Source organism: Gordionus sp. m RMFG-2023, chromosome 2 (genome assembly GCF_954871325.1).
Source record: "Gordionus sp. m RMFG-2023 chromosome 2, tfGorSpeb1-WG-v2, whole genome shotgun sequence".
NCBI lineage: Eukaryota > Metazoa > Nematomorpha > Gordioida > Chordodea > Parachordodidae > Gordionus > Gordionus sp. m RMFG-2023.
This window is the reverse complement of record NC_088776.1, coordinates 39220204-39236488: the sequence shown is the minus strand read 5'-3', so window position 1 is coordinate 39236488 and position 16285 is coordinate 39220204. Positions and strand designations below refer to the sequence as shown.

General features: G+C 31.3%; 1 protein-coding gene across 3 annotated transcripts in view; it reads left to right on the top strand.

The window, feature by feature from the left end:
* Nucleotides 1-6904: 6904 nt before the first annotated feature.
* The window catches only part of LOC135923321 (uncharacterized), a 39890-nt gene continuing 30509 nt past the window's right edge, over nt 6905-16285 (top strand). For 2 of the 3 annotated variants that reach the window (XM_065458004.1, XM_065458003.1), the window contains exons 1-2: nt 6905-7165; nt 16120-16174. In XM_065458004.1, the coding sequence (XP_065314076.1) occupies nt 7025-7165; nt 16120-16174 (196 nt within the window). In that variant the 5' untranslated portion in view covers nt 6905-7024. The remainder of the gene's footprint in view (nt 7166-16119; nt 16175-16285) is intronic. The other variant, XM_065458005.1, reaches the window with a different exon arrangement.

Here is a 16285-nt window from a genome sequence, read left to right as displayed (position 1 = left end):
CTGCAACAACAGCAAGTGCAGAACGGGGGTTTTCATCTTTAAAAATAATCAAATCAAACAGAATGAGTCAAAATCGATTATCGAATCTAGCTTTGATTTCTATTGAAAAAAAATTATTGAAAAATTTAAAATCTAGTAATAACTTTTATAATTCAGTACTTGATCATTTTACTCAAAAACAAAGACGAATTCCGCTTATTTATAAATCTTAATTTTTTATGGTTTGACTAATAAATAAAATAAAAAAAATTTTTGATTGCTTCCCAAGTAGTAAACTTGACGCCTCGTCACTGCTGTTCATATATATTTTCCGTCAAATCAATAATCTGAACCAAATCTAAATTTGATTTTTGTAAATTTCTACAAAGTAGTGAGCTATAGGAAAATTATATCTTGATGCAACTAGTAGCAATGACAAAATCTGATTGATCAATTGAATTCAATAATTATATCTCTGACGACACATTACTTTTTTTTCATGCTCAGCCTTATTTAACCTTTGTATTTATTTCTTCTGTTCTACAAAATGGAAGTAAATATGAAAAATATTTAAAAAATTATAGATATTTATTAATAATTAAAATATTAATAAAAATACTTTTTAATTCTAACTCACTAATAATTTTGAATTAATGATAAAATAAATTACCATTTGATTTCAATCTCTTTGACTAAAAATTTTTCCATTTTATTAATATTTTTGAATACAAGGAAGGAAATTTTAATAAAATATATTTATAAAAAATAAGTTTTATGTTGGAAAATTGATATTCAAATATTTGTAAATTTTATTTGGGGGGGGGGGTATAATTTTTATTAGCTTAAAATGATATTTATGAAAACAGTCAAGATGGGGGGATTTCCCCCTCCACTCCCACCCCCCATTGGTTACGCGCCTGATTCCCCTCATTATGACAAACTTCCAACTACCTCAAAGTTATGGCCTCTCATATCATCTCACCCATCCATATCAACTCACCCTCACTGTAACATGACCTAATCTACGTCATACATACAATCATTCACTGTACTGACCCAATCTGCGTCATACGCACAACCATCATCCATTGCACAAAGTTTAAAAGATGTTAGACTAATCCCCCATATATAGTATATTGTTTGGCATTAATATGAGTTTGAGGAGAATGTCTAACCCTCTTAAATTACATTTAAAAGAATGGCAAAAAGATTTACGTGATACGTGATAAAAGCGTTTTCGCCCTCTGGTTGTGGATACAACAGAGCTACGCTAGGTTTTCCTCAAAAATCCATCAAACTGGATAGTTAATTTAGGGGAGAAAAATGAGGAGCCCTTCACACGTTTGTGGGCAAGCCGCACGTACTTGTACGCGCAACAGTCCGAGAACTGTTGGTTAAACGTCTATAGGCTAATAAACAAAAGGAAATGGGCAAAACAAAAGCCTATACCCAAGAACTGCAAAGATAATTTAATTACTTTAAGGGTGGGTGGTGGCTAATTTTAAGTTTAACATCTAATGTAAGCCTTTATAATTACTAACAATAATTGAGAATGTGTTCATATCAATTGAGATTAGAATTTATTCATGAAAATAAGAAAAAGCTAATGGGTTTACCGCAAATTGTTTAAATAGGTGAAGATTCCAGTGAAAAGGCAAAACTAGTCAGTAATCGGTTTATGACTATCCAGCAACGAACACCACACAACAAAGGTTTTTTTTTCTTTTTTCAGAGAAACAAGATACTCTATGGAGTGATAGATAGATTATATAGCGAAAAAGGTCTTTGATAATGATAAAGATATGAGAGAAAGGAAACTATGACGCAGAAATAGGAACCAGCTCTGTAAGTTTTAGGAAATGGAAAAGTAATTGTTGGCCAGGATTAACAAAAGGCATTATGGCTTGATTGTTATATGATAGTCCATCACTCACGGAAAGACTCTACCAACAAACATATTTACAAACCTCGCCATCCCCCTGTTGACTGGTTTCTCCATAAATGAAATAACAAGTGGTCAAAGACTAAGAAAAAACGAAGCTCCGGGGCTAGATAATATCACAGCAGAAAAACCAAAAATAGCACCTATAACAATATCGCTACCTATTTGCCTTCATTTAATAAAATATGGGAGAGCGGAATTACTGCAGTGGGATGGATCAAATCCCACCTAAGTAACTACCCAAAAAAACTAAGACCACCGAAATTAAAGGGTTATTGAGCTATAACCATCACATCCTGTAGCATGGAAAAAAAAAATTTTTTTTTGGTTCACTCAAAAAACCACAAGCATATCACCTACACCAAAATTTCCCCCAAAAAGTACATAAGTATATACAGGCCAAGAAAAGAAAATACTGGAGCCAAAAATTAATTTAGAAAAATAATCATGCAGAAAAAGTAGGTACAAACCCCATTCTGCTTTACATTTATAAATTATAGCAGAGCTATTGATAATGTTAACCATGCAGCTTCGTTGTCAGAAAAGGGAAGACCCCAACATCTTCCAGATCCAGAAAACCACTAATATATGTTTGGGTACTTCGAAATTAAATGACGAAGAGAATCCCCTACCTCCAAGGTAAAAAGGAGTAAAACAAGGCTAAACTCTTGCCGCTCCCAAATAAATAAAGATCATAAAAATAAAAAACAAGAAGAAACACTGGCAACGACCAATGTATTATATGTAGACTCCAATTAAGATGTAATGTTTTGAAAAGGTTAAAGACGTTATATCTAGTTAACTAGCAATAATTAAAAAAAAAACAGTTTTTTATTCTTATTTTTCCCAAGAAAAACAAGTAATCATTTCAAAAACTTATAGTTAGAACAGGATAAATGTAGTCACAATGTATTTAAGAAATATACTTAATAATAGAAGTAGTTGCAAAGAAGAAGAGAAATTAGAATACAAAGGCGAGTGGAAACTTTTAAATGTATACAAAAAGTATGGAAGATAAGAGAGAAATCGGTGATTCCTAGACTAAGGACACATCCACTATTCCTATATTAGTCTATGGTGGGGGCGGACATGTTAGAGAGACCAAAGAAACTAGGGAAGAGAAAGAATAAATAAATAAAAATAAATTAAAAATAAAATAAAATAAAATAAAAGAAAAGAAAAGAAAAGAAACAGATGACTATAAACAAATGAATGTCTCATAAACAAAAGAGGATACCCTCTACCCCAGAAATATTACACAAAAACTATGGAAAAATACAAAACATACCCAAAAACTAAGTTAAAAAGAGCCAAAGAAAAAATATTTTTGCCCACATAGGAAACGCAAATCACAAACTATTCCTCAAAATGTCATTAATATATCTTAACTCATATAATGGGAAGGTATAGAAGTACAACGTATATGTAATTAAAAATATGGGACGGACTGATTTAAATTAGTACATTAAGTCAATAAGATAAATAAAAGCTAAAGTGAGTGAAGTAAGTAATTCAGAGAAAAGGTGAAAGACAAAGTCAAGAGGTAAAATTGAGAAGATGAAGAAAATAAATGACCTGAAATACAGAAAAAAAATTATGAGAGGTTTAGGTAGTTCGATTTAATTTTTAGGAATTTTTTTATAGATTTTTTGTTTTTATTTAGCCTTAGGAACTGCTTCAAATTTAAGTTTAGATCCATTATGTCCTTCAAGAGAACCATAATGTCTTATATTTGCAATATGTTTTCCCATTAAAGGAATATAATTAATGGCATCAATAACGAGCCTATTGTTGCTATGGTTCCTCAAAATATGGGCAAAGAAAGTAAGACGTTTCTTTTTTTAAAGACACGTGAACTTGGGTATGGTTTGACTTCTTCCAAAGGTTTTCATTTGAGATAATATTAAGGTAGAAAATTCCAATTATTATTCTAAGGCATTTATTTACAAACTTTTGTAATTTCCTAGTTTCGGTCTTGGTTCTCCCATGTATCACCGCCATAAAAGAGAATCGGGATGATGGTTGAGTTGAAAATACGGAGTCTTGTGAAAACGGATATCTCTCTAGCTTTCCACAGTTTAAAAAATTTATAAAAAGCCCCTCTAGCATTTTGTAAACGAATTTTTAGTTCTTCTTTGCAACTACCTTTATTGTCAATGGTTACACCTAGATATTTAAAGGATTTCACCACCTTAACCAACTTTCCCCCAACCACCAGATTATTCAGAAGAGGCGCCTGAGACGAGGGCATTATCACTGTTTTATCAAAGTTAATATCCAAGCCAACCTTAAGACTAAAGGAGTTTAATATAGAGATCAAATTTTGGGCTTCTTCCAAACTTTTTGTTATCAAAACTATGTCGTCAGCATAAGATATCACCCAATTTTCCAAGAAAAAAAACTGACTGGAACTTAATTCTAAGAGATTCGCAGTAGCCATCGTATCTACTATGATTTTATTCATAAGTATATTAAACAATAGCGGGGAAAGAACACATCCTTGTTTTACCCCTTTCTTTGTCCTAAAAGATGGAGAAACCTTATTATAGATTTTTAAGGAGGCAAAAAGACTACTATAATGTGTTTTAAGGATCCTTATAATATTAGAGTCAATGCTACATTCGGTTAAAATCTTCCAAAGCGCATCATGGTTAACATTATAAAAAGCACGTTTAAAGTCAATAAAAATAAAGTAAAAAGGTAATTTTTACTTCTGACATTTCTGCATTATAATCTTTAAAGCTAATATTGGTTCGTTTATATTTCTACCTGGACGGTAAGCACAAATGTATTTAGACAAAAGGTTTGGTGTAGAGGAAAGAATGCGGTTTTTTAAAAGAACCATAAAAACTTTTGATGCAATAGACGTGAGAGCGATGGCTCTATAATCCTTGAATTTAGATGGATTTGGAATTTTCGGGAAGTTGCAAAAGATAGTCTTATTCCAATCCACTGGCATCATCCCAGTCAACCATATCTTGTTAAACAAAGGCAGTAAGTACCGAGAGATCGCCAAGAGAGATGCTTTCAGATGTTCTCCTGTAATGTTATCCCTACCCGGAGATTTATTATTCCTAAGCTTCTTAATAGCGGCCACAATTTCAGCCAATGAAAATTTTGCGTCCAATTGTCCAACACTTTGACTAGTGGATGGGATTAAGGTAGGCCTCCTAGAATCAAAGACTCCCATATAGTGGTCCAGCCATAACGCCATCTGTTCGTCGGGGTCAGTAATTAACTTGTTATTATCCATTCTTATAGTTGGAAGTGTCTTGAACACATTGGCTTTACAAAAGTAATTTAGTTTCTTGTAGGCGTCGAAAGTTCTATTCTCCCTCATATCCCTGTCTATCTCAAAAGTCTTTTTAGCAATAAAGATCCTTCTATCTTTCCTTAGGAGTCTATGAATTGAGGTCCATAAGTGACCATCGCGCTCTCCTTGTAGCTTGAGTTGAGCTATCATATGGTGTCATCGGATAGCCATTCCTGTCTTGGTGGAGAAATGTTGATGTTAGGGAGATGATTGCAGGCATCAAACAAGTTGTTTTTGAAAGACGCCCAACATTCTTCGACAGATTGAGACTCCGATGAGGATAATAAAGTTGCCTCCCTATCATTTAAGATTAGATCGAGCTGTAGTTTGACTGCAGGACGTTGCAGGTGTGTTGCATTCCTCTTCCAGGACAGGTATCTAGGCTGGGGATGAAGAGAAGGACGCTGAGAGTTTCCCCATAAATTTCTCACAGTAATACTGGCTTTTATTAAGTTATGATCAGAAATGTTAATATTAGGCATTACTTTTACATCGATGAACCAGCTATGAATGTTCGAGATGATAAAATCGATCTGAGATTTGATATTATTTCTACTGAAGGTTAGGGTGTTCGATTCGCTGTGTGAAAAGAAAGTATTTTCAACCTTGAGGACTCCTGCACATCTCCAATAACTTCCTACTGTCATCACTGTTTAATTGAGAGAGAGCTGCATTCCCAATTACCCCATCTCTAAATAAAGGAATCATCTTTTCCGATACTAGTATTTAAATCCCCAAGGTTTATCAAATTACGACTCCTAGGAAGAGAGTTTACAATGTTTTCGAGGTCATCAAGGAATGCGAGCCGTTAGTTTCTTCTAGGCGGGGCATAGACATTAACTAAGATTATTTGCCTGAAGCAGGTATTCACGTATAGTAAACAGCATCTCGCAGAAATGGGCATAAATTTATCCATTTGCATAATCTTTTGCTGATAAAGAAAGCAACCCCCCACCAATTATTGGAAATGGTGCCAGAACTATACATTTCAAAGTTATTAAAGGTAGCCATATTATTATCTTTTGAGTGGGTCTCCTGTATCGCGATGTTAATTTATTCATTAAACCATTAATATTAAGCGAGGACATCGATAAAATTTCCTTTCAAACCACTCGGGTGCTCCATATCTCTGTGCACATTTGGAAAACGAGTTGACATAGACATTACAATAGAAAAGATTTAAAATTTGAAGGGAAATAAAATACAGCTTAGCGTATAAAAAAATAAAAGTAAAACTTTGCAAAATTAATATCTATGATTGTATGCAATATATAGACTTGGTCGATGATTAGCAATATTATTATATTATAATAGGTCTATTATAAAAGTATTAATTTTTACAGCAATTATTTTGTCTATTTCATCTAAATAACCTTCCAATATTTATGTCCTATATCCATTTTAAGCGCAGACATTCTTCAACCCTCAAAAAATTGGATACAAACTGTTCCTACCCCCCCCCCCTTCCGCTTATATAAACACTTGTAGTAGAGAGTCAATAAAATATTTCAACATAAATCTCAAAATATTTTGGCGAGAAACTCTTAATAGAAAAAAAAATAATACCGAATAGTGTATGATTTTTCTTATATGTTATATAAAATAATTATCTCTAATTTTATCTTTTTTGAAAACTGAATTACGACGCTTGGAGATAACGCGGTACTATAAATGCAGCGGTAAATAGACCAAATATGATAAAACATATGACTCAACTCCTTATGGCTTGATTGCCCTTTTTATTATTAATATAATCTTAGCCTTTTAATTATCATCTTTTATCCGCATAAATGCTTCACGTTAAAAATTATTATAAATATTTTATGATTGGTACTCTATTTTACAACATAGTCCAGTTAATTTTAGGAGATTCTCATGCAAATGATCTTTCTTACATGAACATTACAATGCCGGGAGTGGCGCCACCTACTGTAAGACATATATTTAACCTTACATTTATAAACAAAATCTTGATAATTATATATTTTTTGAAATATATAAATGTATATTCTTATTATATTTAAGTTTAAGAAAGTGAATATAGAATCAATCAGTTGTTAAATTTAAATAATTTCAGAAAACCATTTAAAAATAATTTGAATTTCAAAACTTTTGCAAATTTTAATAATTGTATGATAAATTTTTACATGATATTAAGTACCTAGACCTATGCATTATAACAGAGTTATATATACAACAGAGTAATGCTTGATTTTTTCAGAAAAAACCATAAACTGCAATAAAAAAAATTACTGGGAATAAATAAAGGAAGGATCAGCCATGTTTTTTGGGTAGGCCACAGTTACCTAGGCTAACAAGAGTCATAGCCACTTAAATTCACATGGGAAATAAGAGGATAGGTAAAAAGCCCATACCTGATTAAATAAAAGTTTTGATTATAGAAGGATTCTGTTGGCTATGTTAATTTTGCTCTTATTTAGCATTGTATGAGAAACGAACAAAAACATGAAATTAAATGAAATAAAAATTCCCAATACAAAGAGGATCCTTTATCAATAAAACTAGTATAAAATTTTCCAAAATCATATTTTGGACATATTTTTATATTTAAGATAATTTATTTATTTTCACTAAAGTTTTGAAAGTTTGTGAATTTATTGATGTTGTGAAACAAAGGCTAAAAAATATATAAGTTAATTTTTTTAAATAGACTCAATAACAAAATGAGTGTGATATAATGATTTTGAAAATGAAAAATTTCCAACAAAATATTGGTCAATTAAATTTAAGATGATTGTGATGTTGAAAAATTTGAGCAAAAATATTTGTATATTATATTATCTATAAGAGTTGTAATAGCAATAAAAAAATGTTTTTTGATAAAATGGGTTTTTATGCCTACTTTTATTATCAGGAGTTCTAACCAAACCCAAACCTGGAGAAGAAAACCAGGTTTTTGGGAATTTGAACCCAAAATGAACCTGAACCTCGGTTTAAAAAATTTTCAAAACCCTGAACTGGTTCAACCGGGTTTAGTGTATTGTTTAAATTAATATAAGATATTTGTATGTAAATACAAATATTAATAATTTACATGACATTTTATAATATTTTTAAATTTCCATTTAAGTGAAGTGAATAAATTTTAAACAACTTAATTCATTTACTCCATTTTTAAATTTTTTTAAATTTATTCTCAAAGATTCCTATTGGATTGTTAATAAATTTTAAACAATTAAATTTATTTACCATTTATTTTTAATTTTTAACTTTTTCTCAAAGATTATTAATTTGAGGAAAATGAAAGTGAACAAGTCAAAGTAAAAATTATTATATTGGATATTGTTAATTTAAAGAAATACATCTAAATAAAATTTTTTAAATCTATACATGACTCTGCTTTGTATTTTTAACTATATTTTGCCTATAAATAAAATAAAAAATTTATTTTTTATACCAAATTTATGTCTAGTTTTTTAATTATGATTTAAATATAGAATATTTTTTTTATCAATTCAAAAATTCTTAAACCTGAGCTGAACCCAGAACCAAACCCGGATTCAAAAATATTTTCCTGAACCAAACCCAAACCAAACCTACCTATTTTTTAACCTTAAACCGAACCCAAAGTGAACTCGGGCAAAAGGTTTGCCGGGTTCGTATCCCTGTTTATTACATTAGAGAGTAGTGATGATTTTGATGATGATTCTGCATTACCATCATCATATGAGAAATATTTTTGAGTTTTAAAAGATATAAAGGAACAAATATTTATAATGTGATTGCAATTATATCACAAAACAAGATTGTTTTTGTTTACTTTAAGAAGTATCTCAAACTTGAAAAAATGTAAAAAAAAAATTTTTTTATTTCAATTATATGCTTTAATATTTTTTGGAATTTACTTTCTTTAAATTAAGTGAGATATAGGTATAGACAGAAATGTCTAACAGAAAATTTCAAAAGCAAAATAATCATTCCTATTGGCAGTCATAAATACATATTTAAATCAATTAAACAATATTGATAATTTTTAATATCATTTATAATTAATGAACCCCAATCTTTTACTTCAGAATTTTTATTCCAATTTGTGTAAAATATATTAGTTACAGAGATCTGCAATTCCCAGGCCAGACTTATTCATCTTTGATACAAGAGGGGTTGTCTTGCACTGAGATTTGGTCGATATATGAAAGAATAATTTAATCTTTTATTTTCTTTAAATTTCAATAATCTATTTTGTATTCATAATCTCATATATATACTTGGTCAAATCTATTAATCGGTAATATGTTAAATTGACACATCAAAATAAAAAACATTTAAATGGACATGTAAAATCAAAATATAATATGACATTAACGCCTTTATAAATAATATTAAAGGTGTTCAGCAACATTTATCTTGATTTAAGTCTTGTATTTAAAATAAACATTAAAAACTGGGCCAGGCTGGGCAATTTTAGTAAAACTAAAAAATTAAAACTGGGCCAGACCAGGCAAAAGATTTAACTAGGCCAGAAATTAAACAAATTCCCACTGGGCCAGACCAGATGAAAATTTTGCAATTTGCAGACCTCTTAGCTATCTAAATATTTATTGATGAAATATAAGGGATAAATTTATCCCATCTATTATCCCATAAAAAGTATTTGCATCCCATGCAACGAAAGACAAGGTTTAATATGTCTGTCTTTAATCTCTTTGGTTTTGAAGATATCGATCTCTGAGAAATTGAATGCTTTTGAGTGTGGGGGTAAAAAAGAGAGACCACCGAAACTGACTTCATTTGAGAGTATTTATGAATATTTAGAATTTCTAAGAATTCCTTAGAATTTAAAATATAATTCTTTAATATGAAGTTAATTATTTTATTATAATTAAATTGATGCCTTCGTGATGATACATGTATTTTTAAATATTGTCATCTAATTAGATATATAAGCATGCTTTAAATACACATTAGTGAATTATGTCAATTATTCACCTATTATATTTTGGAGTATTTGACCAGGTCATACTCTTTCAGTCAATTGATTGAATTTGGCTAGTAAATTGACCTACTTGCCTTTTTCATACAATCAACTGTTACTAAATTGGGAAGATCATGATCCAAAATAGGTGGTTTTCAATATTTTAACACTCCTTTTAACGTATGATCCAACTAGACCTATGCGCCAATGCCTCAATCGACGGCGGCGGTATTTTTTAATTTTTTCATTGGCGTTCGGTGGCGCGATATTTATTGAAAAGATATTTTTTTAATGAATTTAATTTAAAAATCAATGTATTACATTTATTTATAATTTATTTGGGGGCTCTTTTCTAACCAATTGTTAATATAATTTAATACATTTCTTAAATTATTTCCTGTCTCACTCTATGTATCTTCTCATTCTCAGAAGTCACTAAGGAATTGCATTTTTACTAAGATCAGAGTCACATAAACAATACATATTAGTAATATTTTATTGATTTTTATTATAACAAATTCCACTTGCTTAATCGCCTACGGGAAACAAGAAGAGAGAGAAAAGCCCATACCCGAAAATGTATATTATAGGGAGGGGTATTGGTTGATTTTAGGTTTATGATCTATATAGATTTGTTTATTTATTATAAATATTGATTTATTATAAATATTGATTTATTGTGTTAAAAAAAACTGCCTTATTTACTTAAAAATATTAGCTTAGAGGGATGATAGCATAAGTTAAGTATGTTTTGGATAGTTATATCAAGGTTTAGGTAAATGAGGATTTATTAGCCATATTCACAAAAATATGGCATTCAGGCAAAACCCCCGATGATTGGAATAAATCAACAATCTGCAACTTCCCCCAAAAACCCCACCCTTCATCGTTCGGAGATTACAGAACCATTGCTCTCACTTATACAGTTTCAAAGGTGTTCATGATTCTCCAAAGAAAAGATATATACTCTTTAACACTTACATAACACTTACACTTTTCACTCCATACTCTTCATTATAAACAAAACCTTTCAGGCAATTAATCTTTATAATTGCCTTATTCACTTATATTTGTTTTGGGGTTTTTCGGGGAAGTTGCCGATTGTTGATTTATTCCAATCATCGGGGGTTTTTTCATATGCTCGTTTCTAATCCCGTCAGAGCCTGGAGCTCTATTGTTTTTTAGCTTGTTTATGGCTTTGTTGATTTCTATGAGGGAGAAATCGGAGTGGGGTAATGGCAAGCCTGGCTGTTGGAAGCCCGCTATCTTAGAAGGAATCCTGGATTCAAAAGCTGACATAGAAGTCTGTCCAGATAGCCATTTGCTCTTCAGGGTCTATGTATTTGTTTCCTCCATGTAGAGTAAGTATAATACCATTATAACAACTCTTAGGCCAGTTACAGCTATGCCAAACTTTCTCACCTTACTTCAAGATTAGAAGAGGCGTGAAACAAGGCTGCATACTATCACCTATTCTTTTCAATATAATCATAAACAAAATCATAAAAGAAACCACGAGCACTATGAACCTAGTTGATCTATCATCAAACAATAATAATATCAATCACCTAAGAATTATCTCGTACGCAGATGACCTGGTTTTAATTACCAAGTCAAGAGATGAGACAATACTTATTGATAAGATTAAATTTTTTGTTTCTACTGAGAGCCTCTCTTTTTGGTATTTGGCTATGATTTAAGTTATTATAGGCGTGGGAAATTGCATTTTTGAAATCCGACCAGCATCCCTCTAGCGATTTGGTAGGGAAGGGCCGGATTATTCTAGCTATGTTTGAGCAGATTGTATCATTGTAGGCTGTTTTCAAAACGGAAGCATTTATGTTGGTAAAGTGCCATTTGGGAGTTTGTTCTGGAGCTGCGCGTGTTGTACTATAGATGCGCCTGGTGTTATTGTTTCTCCACTCCTCACTTTGTATCTTTATATGCGCTTTATTTAACCTGTGATCTGATATATTTAGGATGGCCTTTACATCTGCAAACCAGCTGAGAAAGAAGTCAATTTGGGAGGAGTGTCCACCTCTCGAGAGGGTCATGAGGTGGAGAGGTTTATGTTTAATAAAAGTATTTTCGATTTTTAAATTGTTGTCTAAACATATTTGAAGAAGTTTTTTCCCATCCTCAATTTGGGAGGAGCGTCCACCTCCTGAGAGGCTCATGAGGTGGAGAGGTTTATGTTTAAAAAAAGTATTTTCGATTTTTAAATTGTTGTCTAAACATATTTGGAGAAGTTTTTTCCCATCCTTGTCATTACTGTTGTAAACTGTTGTGTTATCTATAGTTTTACTAACTTTGTATATTATATCATGACCTATTTTAGTGTTAAAATCTCCCATCGCTATAATGTTGTATCTTTTAGGCAAGGAGCTTATCACACTTTCCAGATGTTCCAAGAATATCATTCTTTCTGTAAGTTTTGGAGGGACGTAAACATTAAGGAGAATTGTGGGTTTGTAGGCGGTATTCAGGTATAGAACTGCAATTTTTTCAGTCATGGGGACAAATTTTATGATGTATTTTTGGAGTTTATTTTTGATAAGAAAGGCCACACCTGACCATTTGTTGTCCGTGGTTCCAGAGCTGTAGTATATGAAATTTGTAAATTGGGCCGAATGGTTGTCGGGGGAGTGAGTTTCCTGTAATCCAATTATGTTGGAGTCATTTGATAAAATATTTAAACTTTAGAAAACAAACAGATATAAATGAATAAGGCAATTATAAGGATTAGTTGCTTGAAATCTTTTATTAGCTACCCTAAATATAAGTGGCATCAAAGACAAAATGTCAATTCTTATGACACTTCTATCCTTCACTGACATAATTGGATTACAGGATACCCACTCCCCCGACAATCATTCGGCCCAATTTACAAATTTCATATACTACAGCTCTTGAACTACGGACAACAAATGGTCAGGTGTGGCTTTTCATATCAAAAATAAACTCCAAAAATACATTATAAAATTTGTCCCCATGACTGAAAGAATTGCAGTTCTATACCTGAATACCGCTTACAAACCCACAATTCTCCTCAATGTTTACATCCTTCCAAAACTTACAGAAAGAATGATATTCTTGGAACATCTGGAAAGTGTGATAAGCTCCTTGCCTAAAAGATACAACATTATAGCGATGGGAGATTTTAACACTAAAATAGGTCATTATAATGTACAAAATTAGTAAAACTATAGGTAACACAACAGTTTACAACAGTAATGACAAGGATGGGAAAAAACTTCTCCAAATATGTTTAGACAACAATTTAAAAATCGAAAATACTTTTTTTAAACATAAACCTATCCACCTCATGACCCTCTCAAGAGGTGGACACTCCTCCCAAATTGACTTCTTTCTATCTAATATCCACAGCTGGTTTGCAGATGTAAAGGCCATCCTAAATATAAATATATCAGATCACAGGTTAATTAAAGCGCATATAAAGATACAAAGTGAGGAGTGGAGAAACAATAACACCAGGCGCATCTATAGTACAACACGCGCAGCTCCAGAACAAACTCCCAAATGGCACTTTACCAACATAAATGCTTCAGTTTTGAAAACAGCCTACAATGATACAATCTGCTCAAACATAGCTAGAATAATCCGGCCCTTCCCTACCAAATCGCTAGAGGGATGCTGGTCGGATTTCAAAAATGCAATTTCCCACGCCTATAATAACTTAAATCATAGCCAAATACCAAAAAGAGAATGGCTCTCAGTAGAAACAAAAAATTTAATCTTATCAATAAGTATTGTCTCATCTCTTGACTTGGTAATTAAAACCAGGTCATCTGCGTACAAGATAATTCTTAGGTGATTGATATTATTATTGTTTGATGATAGATCAACTAGGTTCATAGTGCTCGTGGTTTCTTTTATGATTTTGTTTATGATTATATTGAAAGAATAGGTGATAGTACCCAGCCTTGTTTCACGCCTCTTCTAATCTTGAAGTAAGTGAAAAAGTTTGGCCTAGCTGTAACCTGGCCCAAGAGTTGTTATAATGGTATTATACTTACTCTACATGGAGGAAACAAATACATAGACCCTGAAGAGCAAATGGCTATCTGGACAGACTTCTATATGTCAGTTTTTGAATCCACGATTCCTTCTAAGATAGCGGGCTTCCAACAGCCAGGCTTGCCATTACCCCACTCCGATTTCTCCCTCATAGAAATCAACAAAGCCATAAACAAGCTAAAAAACAATAGAGCTCCAGGCTCTGACGGGATTAACGAGCATATGAAAAACCCCCTATGATTGGAATAAATCAACAATCGGCAACTTCCCCGAAAAACCCCAAAACAGACATAAGTGAATAAGGCAATTATAAGGATTAATTGCCTGAATGGCTTTGTTTATAATGAAGAGTATGGAGTGAAAAGTGTAAGTGTTATGTAAGTGTTAAAGAGTATATATCTTTTCATTGGAGAACCAGGAACACCTTTGAAACTGTATAAGTGAGAGCAATGGCTCTGTAATCTTCGAACGATGAAGGGTGGGGTTTTTGTGGAAAGCTGCAGATTGTTGATTTATTCCAATCATCTGGGGTTTTGTCTGAATGCCATATTTTTGTGAATATGGCTAATAAATCCTCATTTACCTAAACCTTGTATAACTATCCAAAACATACTTAACTTATGCTATCATCATTCTAAGCTAATATTTTTAAGTAAATAATGCAGTTTTTTTAACACAATAAGTAAATAAATATTTATAATAAATAAACAAATTCTATACAAATCATAAACTTAAAATCACCCAATACCCCTCCCTATGATATACATTTTACTTGATAGGGTACGGGCTTTTCTCTCTCTTCTTGTTTCCCGTAAGGTTTAAGCAAGTGGTTTTGCCTCTTGCGCGCACAGGTAACTGCAGCCTGCCCAAATTTGTGGATGAACTCATCTCATAGGCTACCCCCAAATTTCTTAACCCAATTAGATGGGATGAGATAGTTCAAGCGTAGCTCTGCTGTTTCATATAGCGATAAAGGGCGATTGCGCTTATTATGACGTAAATATAAATTTGGAATGCAACAAAATATAAAGTATGAAATATAATAAATAGAATTCAGATTTAGCACAATTATAATTGTCATGAATAAATAATATTTTATCAAGATTCGTGGGACATAAAGAAGTCCTTTTTGCATTGAGTAATAATCCAGCAATGATTAAAAATGAATTTTATAAATTTAATTTTTGAGCATTTCCAAACTTCATTAATAATTTTGACTCTCCTTCCCGTTTTTTATATTTAAAAAACTTTGTTTTATTGTTTATTTTTTTGCCCGTATTTTACAACCCTCTATATTTATTTAAATTTTAAATTAAGATTGTAATCATAATTGCAAGAACGCCTTATGATTTCTTAAATTCACAAAATAAATAAATATTTTGAATATGACAAAATCAAATTAATTTAATTAATATTGGCTTTTTGATTTTGACACAGTTATACCCCAAATTTTAATTTATATAAAAAATTGTCTATTAATATAATCTGAATTTTTATTATAATCCTCTTTTGCCAAAAAAAATATCACCAATAAATTTACGAATAAATTATTTGATTTGATCGAAAATAAGAATGCTTGCTTAAGATTTAAAAAAAAAACCCCGCAGGTAATCAATAGTATATTTATATCCACAGTTAATATTTTTGGTTGAATTTATTGGTTAATTTTTTTTAAATATGAAGAGTTATATATATAACCACCACCTTCTTAAACATTTTCCTTTCCGGATTCTAAAATAATTGTAGAAATTATTATGCGAATTTAATATGCAACCCGCTTATAATGGTTATCAAGGGAGGGGAACGATAAATTTAGAAAAAAAGTTTAAAAGCAGGAAACGTTTGATGCTCTAATTTGCAATGATAATTTATTTTATGTAAATTAATAAATGCTAACTCTTTTATTATCAGAACGATGCCTATTTTTGTACCAGTGAGGCAATCAACGCTGAAAGAAGATATTTAGGTAATTTTTTTTTAAACTTTATATACAAATTTCTTAATATGAATTATTGTTTGTCGGATTTGTTATGAATAACCTAAAGCCTCTTTTTTCTTTGATCAAAAATATTTTTGC